The 10,867-nt window shown below is 36.4% G+C and overlaps 1 protein-coding gene across 1 annotated transcript; it reads right to left on the bottom strand.

Moving 5' to 3' along the window:
* Window positions 1–2,318: 2,318 nt before the first annotated feature.
* Window positions 2,319–10,603, bottom strand: LOC129279268 (mucin-5AC-like). Its single transcript, XM_054915361.2, has 4 exons — window positions 10,451–10,603; window positions 8,926–9,083; window positions 6,627–6,783; window positions 2,319–5,208 (listed from the first exon to the last, which is right to left on the bottom strand). The coding sequence occupies exons 1-4, from the start codon at window positions 10,586–10,588 to the stop codon at window positions 3,919–3,921; spliced, it is 1,743 nt and encodes a 580-aa protein (XP_054771336.2). The 5' UTR covers window positions 10,589–10,603; the 3' UTR covers window positions 2,319–3,918.
* Window positions 10,604–10,867: the final 264 nt, after the last annotated feature.

Raw genomic sequence — 10,867 nt, 5'->3', positions numbered from 1 at the left:
AATAATGGAACCAACCAAGTAGAAATGAAAATTTAAAAAAAATCAAACAAATTAAAGAAATATTGTAAAGCAGAATTTTTAGGATCATAGGAATGTACATGATATGATTAAAACAATAATGTAAATCCATATCCAACAGATATAGTTGTCCTCTTTCAAGCACGGTTGAAATGTCGGGGAAACGATTAAAATTCACAACCTCACAAAATATCTGAAAATATTTTGATTCAACAATCAGCCAATCAATTTGCATATACCTGTATAGAAATTGATATCAAAATGACAAGAAATATTGCAGCTTTCTACCTCCATGAGTTACATTACCTTACATAATCAAAATATATACATAAAGCATCTTCAACTTTTGTAATTTTAACAACCGTCATCAGTAATATTGCAAATCAATTTCCATCTCCTAAAGGCAGTAAAGCACACACATAAAATATCACATTCCAAGTCTTACAATAAACTTCCATATCTCAACATCAAATCGATCACCTTGCTTTATTGCACTTTTCCTTTTCGATCCTTCAAATACATTTATTTCAGCTGTTTTTTTTTGTCATTGCATTAACTGTTCTTGTACAATTTCTTCTCTTAAATGCATTTTGACCTGAAGATAAGTTGGTCATCAGCACAACGCTTTCATCAATAAACTGGCTTAATCAAAATCATAGAGAGCATTTTATTTGGCGTGTTTCTACAGGGAATCCTTAAATGTTATTACCCACATTAAGTATCCAGAATTCCGGAAACTTTTCCTCTGGGAGGTGGTTGCCATGTTAATCTGTTTATTTGCGACGCGGAATGTGAGTTAATCGGATTATTCGCTCTGTAGAAACAGGTTGGTTTAAGGGTGATACAGTTTTTCGATTAAAAAAAAATGCTTTTAACGATTCTCTGTAGAAACACGCCAAATTAGAGTTTTGTCAGTGATTTTTTACTCTCAAATTAGCTCTCAGCCAATCGGATGCAAAGATTCAGCAGCTTATTGAGTTCATGAAATGCTCTCCTTGTTGGCTTTCACAATTATAGATTGGGCCTCAGACATTACCAATGACATTCCTAACATGGTAGGAAATCATTCTTATTTTTAAGGGATACTTTCTAGTGAAACAAGCAATTAAATGCAAATATCTTTATTCTGCTATACGTAGAATATTGATTTAAAAATATCTTGAATATTGATATGGAAGAGGTTCATCATGATGAAGGATTGAGTAGAAGAAATAACCAGTTATCTCACGATGTATCAAACGTAGTTGGAAAGCGATGTTTCGTCTGCAAGCTGCTAGACCTCGTCAGGCAATGAGCTGCTGCTGCGCACGGGTTATATAGTGTCAGTGAGGGGGCAGCGTGCCCGGCTGCACGCTATTGTCTGGCTCAACTCGGGTGTGAGCCGTGCTGTGATTGGCCAAAGCCGCCGGCCAATCAGTGCTCGCGCCGATGCTTGGCATCTTTCCTCATTGCATGACGAAGTCTAGCAGCTTGCTGGCGAAATATCGCTTTCTAACTACGTTTGATACATCGTGAGACAACTGGTTATTTCTTCTACTCAATCTTGAATATTGTTTGTGTCAGATCTAAGGGCAACTAGAATAGGTGGTTGCCTCAAATCGTTCATTTTGTGGAGTCTCAGGGGCAACTTGCACGTCGCCCCCGTGTGTTTTGTACGCTGTTCCCAATGCATAAATGCATGCAATCAAATTAACTTGAATCTCAACCAATCCGAAACAGGTATATTCACCAATGGATTCATGAAGCACTGGTTTACAAAGTTGTATGCAAGAGGCACCATATCTCTACATAATCGTGAAATGCAAATTAAACAAGTCATTTGCACTTTCCACACAATTCATTTCCTTTTTCTAACTTCCTCTTTTCTTCCTGCTAACCTCTGCATGCCTACCAAAGTATTCAATCTACCTTGCATCAAGTCAAATTCAGAAAAAAAGATTCTCATCCATCGATACATCCATAGACTACAAAAACCTAATTAACAATTAATCAAACAATAAGATATTGATGGAAAAATATTACTTTTGAAATAAGAGGTTATGTCAATCTCAAGGTATATCTTTCTCACACAGTCATATACCACATGGGATAAATCAATAGGCCTAAATTCACATAGGTGGTTTCGAATACCATCGGTTGAACCTACAGTTTATGCAGATATACTGTATAACTTACGTTTAAATACCAAATATATACTATGTTATATGGACAAGATGTAAAAAGAATGAATGTATGTAAAAGATTGTATGTAAAAGAGTTATGTAAAATAATTTGATTCGTTATTGTTTTGTTTATATTTTGAAATAAAGGTTCTTTTTTATTCTCTGGAATAAAAAGGAAAGAAAGACAGAAAAAACCACATATAATATAATAAATGACCAATCCTGATGCACGCTTTTGTTACATTGCGCCAAATTGACACCTGTTGCCATGATTGAGTACACTTTATTTTCATGAGTGGACTCATGAATAAAATAGCATGGATGACCATGGCAAAAGTATCGGTCATTTTTTGAGGTACGCTGTAAATTCAGCATAAACCATGGGTTCAACCGTTTCAAAACCACCTTTGTGAGTTCGGGCCATTCATTCTACTATCACTTGTCTAATTGTCGTTTGGTCCAATACCTGCTTAGTCTAATTTGCGTCTTATTTCCAGTCTATCTACTAATTATTTTGCACTTTGTAAAATGAAATTTTATTCCCGACAGTTGATCTAAAATCTTATTGACTAAATGGTGCTACACCAAGTCGATATTAAGCAAGGTGGATAAATAACCTAGCTGGGTAATAGACCAAATGATGTCTCTGGTAAATGGTTATATGGTTAATAGACAAAGCAGTTGTAGACGAACTAGGATTAGACCAAATGGGAGAAGACCAAACCGAAAGTGGACGTAGACCAATCAGCAACATCCCTCGTTATCTTCAAGAATAAGAGAGAAAGATAGAACTAATCAAATACAACCAGGGACCTGTAACACAAAGCTTAGCAATGATCGTGGAACATGTTTTTCTACGATTGATTGCATTGACTACAATGTACAATCAATCGTGAAAATCAAGCGTACGATTAATCACTAACCTTTATATGTAACGGGACCCTCATCAACTTCAAGAACAAGAAAAATAGAAATAATAAAATACAATCTGGGGCCCGAAACACAAAGCTGTTGAGAGATTAAAAAAACAGTCAAAGATCTTGCAATAGACAAGTAAAAATTGTTTTGTTGTAGTTAAAACTTATCTATCACTTGAAAATTACCATCAAAATTGGCAATGGCTTACAGATAGATTTCGTCCAACATCTCTTGGCTTGTTATACCTTGCCAGAGGGAACACACTTTATGACTCATAACCAAAAAAATTGGTGAAGATTAATGGGATGGCCTGACCTCCATAAAAATAATTCATAAGCCTAAACAAGGTTTATTAAGTACATATATTGTGAAATTTCACACAACAGATAAGATATTGATGTCTTGATATACAAGCCAATCCATTTCATTAATTCAACTGGAGATCTAGTTCAAAATTATGAGGCAATACTGGCAGTGATAGTATTGAGCATGTGCCGTGACACCAACAATGGCACAAATCTTTGATCCATGCAGACCAAACACAGATAGAATTCATATTCAGAGAGATCAATCAACAGTGATTCTTCAAGATTTGAGAAATGTTACCCTGATAAACAATTCTCTTCATAAAAGGCAATGGTATCCCTGTATGACCATTCTCCAATTGATCATAAACTTTAAAATATCATGTAAGTCAGTAAAGTGTAAGGTTCCTATAAATACATCATAAATAGTCTTCAAAATCTTCCAGTTGTGACGTACGATTCAAAGGCAATGTTCATCAGGCACTTTGATCAACCACAAGTGCACTTGGTTTCATTCATAAATATAAAGGTGCTGTGGGTTGGTTGTGATAGAGGTACCCACTTTGACTAGTCACCGGCATCTGGACGTTGGCTCCCATTGGTGTGGTGTGCAACGTGAGATGAATGTTTGTAACAGGTTGGTGCGGGTGGTGAGGGGTGTGGTGGGGGTAATGGATTGAGGCAGAGGGGGTAAAAGGGGGTGGAGAGGGGGGACGCTCAGGTACAAAAGGGGGAGGCGGCGAGTTGGGGATCGGCTCGTTTCTTGGCAAGAACATTGCAGGTGCCTGCTGCTGTTCGGCAAGTACTTGTTGCTGCTGCTGAAGCTGTTGAAGTTGTTCTTGTTGCAGCTGTTGTAACTGTGGTGGAGTCAGAGGTGCGGGGCATTTCTTGTGCGATTTCTTCTTTTTAATAGGAGTCTTTGATGGAGTCTCATTCTTTGGTGTTGTGTTATTGTCAGTAGAAGCACTTGTTGAAGGACTTGCAGAAGCACCAGCACTATCGTTTGAGGAACTTGTACTAGTTGCTGATGGAGTGGAAGAAGCAACCTCATCAACAGATGACACCTGACACTCCTCTTGATTTTCTGGAACATTTGCAGGTGTCCTTGATGGACTTGCAGTTGGGGTTCTAGAAGATTCCTGTGTCCTTGATGCACTTGTATTTGGTGCTCCTGAAGACGATGGTGTCCTTAATGGACTTCCAGCTGGTGTTCTTGAGGATCTCTGTGAATCCGGCCTTCTCTGTGGGCTGTCGGCCGGTCTGGAACCACCAGTTGCAGATCTTGGTCTTTCAGGACGGGTTTCCCGCAGTATATTCTCTGTGGAACGGGAAACCCGCATGATCTGCCTACCGTCGACTGACCTAGGACGCTCTGCAGAAGTAGGCCTTTGACCATGACTTGAAACTCTATTTTCTGTTGACTGTGTAAACAACGCTGCACTGTTCCTCTTTGGTCTCACAACAACTACAGCTGAGCTTGAGGGGGAAGCTTCAGAAGCATCTGAGCACTGTGAAGTTGGTATACCTGGGGCACGTCTCTTTTTTCTTTTTGGAAGGGTTGAGGATTTCACTTGTGTTGCTGCAGGTGTTGATGCAGGGGTAGCACCAACTACTGTATTACTTGAGGAACGTACAAGGGAGTTCCTTGGTGCAGGTACAGGTGTATCAAGGCTTCGTGAGCCACCTGGACTTGAAGATGAAGAAGAAGAAGAGGAGGAGGATTTGACGAAACCTTCCTGACGAGTTTGTTGGGGTAACATAGGAGATGTGAGTGTCGTTGATATTGCTATACTTGGTGATTTGATCTGTAAGAAAAATGAGATGATGAAAATTGGCATTTAAACATGAAAAGCAAGGTTTTAATTTCATCACACTGAATAAGGAATTCCATCAAATTCTTAAGGGAGAGGATTTGCAAATAACAAAATCATTAAGAGAGTTATTATCAATCCATCAGTGGATAGGAAATAAATTAGCTAATCGTGTATAAATAATTCATATAGACTTCACAGAAACAAGAATAAATCATTATAATGATATAGGGTCATCTTAGGTGTAATTTCAATATGAAAATAAACACTTCATAAGAAATTAATCAGCCTTCTCATTATTTTATCAACGTTTAGATGATTATCAAGGAGTTTTGTCAGTTTTCACTGACTAATTTGTTGTCAGCCAATCAGAAGCAATGATTTTTAGTAGCTTATAACATCTCTCAGTGTAAAGCACTGACAAAGTCTTCATGAAACACTCCCAGTTTTATTCATAGTCTTCAGTCATTTTCAGTAGCATATACTAACCCAACTCTACCAAAATATGGCAGTAATGTGCAAGTCACGGATCATTTAAATGAAATAGGTACATCCCACTGCTGTCACAATACCAATAGAGAGTTTTCGCATTTTACTACGGAGACACTCTCTACAACACATCGATTCCTTTGAAAATGCAAATAAAATCGCAATGGAGAGCAGGCTTTTGTCGAAAGTTGATGGACCGGTACAGCAGATCATCGGAAGATTTGCACCTGACGAACAATTGCAAGTAGGTCCTTGATGTCCAGCGTCAAGAGATTCCGATGCTGTCCCGGTCCACCAACTTTTTGACAAAAGCCTCTCAGCTCTCCATTGTGATTTGACTTGCATTTTCAAAGGAATTGGTGCGTTGTAGAGTGTCTTCGTAGTAAATGCGAAAAGTCCAGAACAATACAAGAATCACTATTCAGTATTTTACGTACTAAGAATCTTGCTATAGGATTGGTCAAAGGTCAGTCATGTGTTTGATAAAGGGTAGTTTAGCCATCAATTATCACTGATGCTGACAAACCTGGGTAAGACATTGAACTAGAGGAGCAGCTTTCATTTGACTCCACTCGCATTGCCGACCAATCTCCAAGGAATAATGTCACAAAAAGGTAACACAGCATATATGCTCCTGCGACATTTGCTCCAATCTTTATATCTCAGATGGCATAGGCTTAGAGTCAGGATTGTAAGAGTTTTTGGTTCAGAATAATGTAAAAATTAGAATTAGGGTCTATTTAGTTTTGGGGGTCATGTTTGGCTGAACATACATATTTTCCATCGGAGCAATTGTCGCTGGAGCAAAAGTCACGGAACCCACCAGATGGGCGTATCTTACACACATGTATTATGTTATGTAACACACAGATTGCATCGGTACATCCTACCGCTGCCACCATATATTATGTAGGAGTACTCACTGCTTTTCTGTAGGAGTATGTAGTAATTGCAGCAATGATCCCGAAGAAACAACAAACAGCACAGAAACAGACAGAGGTCCACAGAAGAGTAAGATATTCACCAGACACCTGGCTACAGGAGTCTACACCAGCATACATACTAGGTGCTTCAAACAGACTGTAAGAAAGACAAAAAAAAGATGATAAATGAAGTAATCAATTAACGATGTTAAAGCCAATGCATGAAATCATCAAGGAATTCATCAATATGTGAAAGATGTTTTGATCAATCTCTCAGGAATAATGTGAATGAATAATGTCACAAAAAAGATGACACGACATATGCTCCTGCGACATTTGCTCCGGTCTTAATATCTCAGAGGGCAGGATATGCCGATATGTGAATCTACCTAGACAAAGATTATCTTGCATATTTCATAAGTAGTAAACTTTTACTTTTTTGGAGGGCAGAGTTTGAATAATTAACATAATAAAATACAAATCAATAGGTGGGGTGATGATGCCATCAGCTTCTTCATTAAAAATTCATGAAGAAATTCATCAAACTATTTCACCAAAATAATTCTAAAATGTAAAATATAACTTCATTATTCCTCATCCAATTTGGATGAAATTTTCTGTTTTGTTTATTTAATTTACTCTATCTGTTCAATCAGAGCCTGGGGTACCCTTGTAAGAATCAAATGGAATTTCATACAATGACAAAAAATAATGAATAGAAACTGAGAAGTAAGACCCATATTATGCAAAATCATTTAATCACAGGGATTTTCAATTAATTTTCAGAGCTAGTTTCATGAGGCAAAAGTTACTATAAATAAGTTCAATGCCATACAAGAAAGTGAATAATCAATACAATGGGATCATAAGGAATTAAAACTTTCATATGAATGCTTGCTTGTTCAATGAAATTTTATCTTGCTCCTCTTTTGAAACCTCTCTCTGTTTTACAACATGGCATGAATTTCAAGTTTACATATCATTTGAATATTACTGCTTCAATAATGAACTCATTATGATAAATAGATCAATCTTAGTATTACTGAATGGTTTATTTAAAGTGTTATATTTGATTCTTTTAAAATCAACATCAAATATTTGATATTGTTTAATGTGAACTGCCACCCTAAAATCGACAATAAGTCAAACAAATTGATAGAGGGGTTTTTATTGAGCTTCAAAAACCACATCCTTAGCTTAAGAATGATACATGTATATAATTTGTCAAAACTGATTACCAATAATCCACTCAAGGACTTGATGGAATGTAGAAGCAATTAAGTGAAAACTTCAGGAAATAAGGAGAAAAAAAGGGTTTTGGGATTCACTCATGCATGCATGAGATGTGCAAACTTCCAAACAGTCCAGAAAAATGGTGTCAAAGGAAATATTGTATCTCGTTATCTACTTGATTTTGTTACTTCAAATTTTGACAGTATAAAGAAGAAGAATAACTCTTTAAGATAACTTTTTCTATTTTTACCTATTGAAGACCAAATTGTTATTTTGGCTATGTACAAAGAATTTCCCCTGATGACTAAAGGTTGGTTCTTCGGCGGCTGGTCTCATATTCCTCAATTTCCTTCATTAATTATTTTTGTAAATTTCATGTCATATTGACATTACTTAAGACAAAACTTAAGAAATAACTTGTTTGGTGCCTAAATTTTGTGGTTTGCTTTATAGTTTTAGTTGTTGGATGACAGGTTTGACGATTTATTTACTATTTAAATTGATATACTAGTATTGCCCTGCTTTTTGTTTGTTTGTTATTTTCCCCCTTTGTTTTCCCCTTAATTGCTTTGTAATGTACTCTGTTTAGATAAGTTATTTTCATGTATTATGCACTTATTGTTTATGTCACAGTGTGCTAATCGCAAGCTGTGCTTTCTGAGTTGCTTGCTACCTCCAATTGTTTTGTTCAAGTTCTTAAAGGGGGAGTGAACTGTGTGTGGTCTCTCATTGACTGTGTGCTATAAATACATAGTCTTAAAATATACATTTTCAGACATCTACTTATACTACAGACAATACATTGACCTATAATTGTATTTGTGTAGAGAAACTAAAACGTTTTGAGAGAAAAAGTAATTGTTTTGCTACTTGGTAACATAATTATTGTGGTATAAATGTATTGAGTAGCATGTTATCATAGACTACACTAGCATTATGGGTAAGGAAACTGGCCAGGTATGAGTAGTTGAGGACTCGAGATGGCGCTATTGGTTCATATCTGCTTTAAAACTGTATTAATGCTTTTATCGTTGGAAATTGATGTACTTTCATTCATTTCTCTTACCTCACAGCTCTGAAGTAGCATGGGCTAAATCTCTCTTTAGTAAGATGGCAGCAGTAACAGCTCTTTGGAAAGCTAAGTTGGACGGCCTCACATGAAAGCTCTGCAGTACAGTTTGCTACACCTGAACTTGAATAGGAACACTGACTAAAATCAACGTGCTGAGGCAAAAAGACAGATAGGAGAAGAGATATATAGTTAACATTTCAAACTGATGAACAGTAAGATCTTATGCACCTGTTTTTCTGTTGTTTAAATATTTTGGAATGAAGTAAACAAATGGTTAGTCAATTATAACATTCTTACTTTGCCTATTTTTGTTTTGGATATTTGTTTTGGAGTTAAAAAATAGTCTTATCAATAAAATAATATTTTATGCAAAATTCTTTATTTATAAACAAAAATATTATGAGAAAATTCTGGTCTTCAAACACTTTCAAAATGACAATATTTTTCTAGAAAAAGTAGAGCGAGCAATCGCAGTAAAAAAAGGCAAACTTTCAGTTCACCTTGGTAAATGGAATCTAGTGAACAGTTCTTAAGATGTTCTTGCTGAATTGTAACACATTTTCTACTAATGTATATGATCTATTATATTGCTGCTATCATTTATGCATATTGTGATTTGATTTTGAAGCAATAAAATCTTGAACAATAATAATAATAATAAAACTGATGAACATTAATAGAAATAAGTCGCATTGAAAAGAAAGAAAAGAGACACAATACAAGTGTTTTTATGATTATATTGAACATGGGATGAAAATGGTGTTTGGGAGTAATAATATAATGGTATAACTTTGTTGTACAAAGATAAGATTTCCTGTCAACTGTAGATCTACTATATTACTGATTGTATTTACATGTACATGATTGGGAAATTCAAGCGTTATCATGATACTTCAAGAACATGTTTTTATTCACAATTTTGACGTGATGAACACATAAACATCTCAATTCCCCCCCCCCAAAAAAAAAAAATTACTCTCTCTATGCAAAGGAGCTGGTCTTGTCCCCAAACTTTCTCAGAGTGAGATGTGCATCTTTTTTACTTTCACTCAAAAAAAGGTAAAAATTCACTCTTGAAAGATTGAAATCTCATTCCATCTGGACTGGTCCCTCATCTCACTCTGAGAGGAGAGTGATTAATAATAATAATAGATGGATTTATAGAGCGCTTTTTGCCAGAGGATACAAAGCACTGCTATTATTACCCTGGCTTTAGCTCGAGCTACCATTACCGGCGCTCAGTGCATTCAAAGAAATAATCCTGCCGGGTACCCATTCACCTCACCTCGGTCGAGTGCAGCAGTGTGGATAAATTTTCTTGCTGAAGGAAAACACGCCATGCTAGGATTCGAACCCGCGACCCTCTGTTTGGAAGGCGAGAGTCAGAACCACTAGAGCACGACGCGCCAACAATTAGAGATCAGATTAGCTCCTTTGCATTTATATAGGTATTAAAAGTACCCTATTGCATTTCAATTTTAATGAGGAATGATATATTTGGAAGAAGAATATGACTTACATGTATTAATGATGCTACAACGCTCTCCAGGAAAGCACCTATGAGTGCCATGAAGATACCCAAGATCTGCAGCATCACACCCATCGCTAGCATCTTCTGACGACCAAACGGGAACATCATACCCTCCAATGAGACCATGGCTCCTATAAGAAGCTGGACAGTTGGGGTGAAATGAAAATGGTTATTATCATCTATAATCTTAATAATAATAACATAGAGTATTTAAAGCGCCAAATCCACATTGATTATGTGCTCAACGTGCTGCGAAAAGGAAATAAGAGAAAAATTACATGGAGCAGGAAGGGACAAGGATAAAAGAAACACAGTCATGACAATGAAAGGAAACTACTGGAAGGGAATTTTAAACAAGTGGGTTTTTTAGAGCAATTTTGAAACAATCAATGTTTGAAATACTAC

This window comes from Lytechinus pictus, chromosome 16 (genome assembly GCF_037042905.1).
Source record: "Lytechinus pictus isolate F3 Inbred chromosome 16, Lp3.0, whole genome shotgun sequence".
Taxonomy (NCBI): Eukaryota; Metazoa; Echinodermata; class Echinoidea; order Temnopleuroida; family Toxopneustidae; genus Lytechinus; species Lytechinus pictus.
The sequence above is the reverse complement of the archived record's forward strand: the minus strand, read 5'-3'. Positions and strand labels throughout refer to the sequence as shown.

Excerpts from the sequence above, each read along its gene's own strand:
- LOC129279268 (XM_054915361.2), bottom strand. The coding sequence starts at position 10,588 with ATGGTCTCATTGGAGGGTATGATGTTCCCGTTTGGTCGTCAGAAGATG. Across the intron at positions 9,084-10,450 it reads TTGTAGCATCATTAATACAT|CACGTTGATTTTAGTCAGTG; the intron begins GTAAGTCATATT and ends TTTTTGCCTCAG. Across the intron at positions 6,784-8,925 it reads TGCTACTTCAGAGCTGTGAG|TCTGTTTGAAGCACCTAGTA; the intron begins GTAAGAGAAATG and ends TCTTTCTTACAG.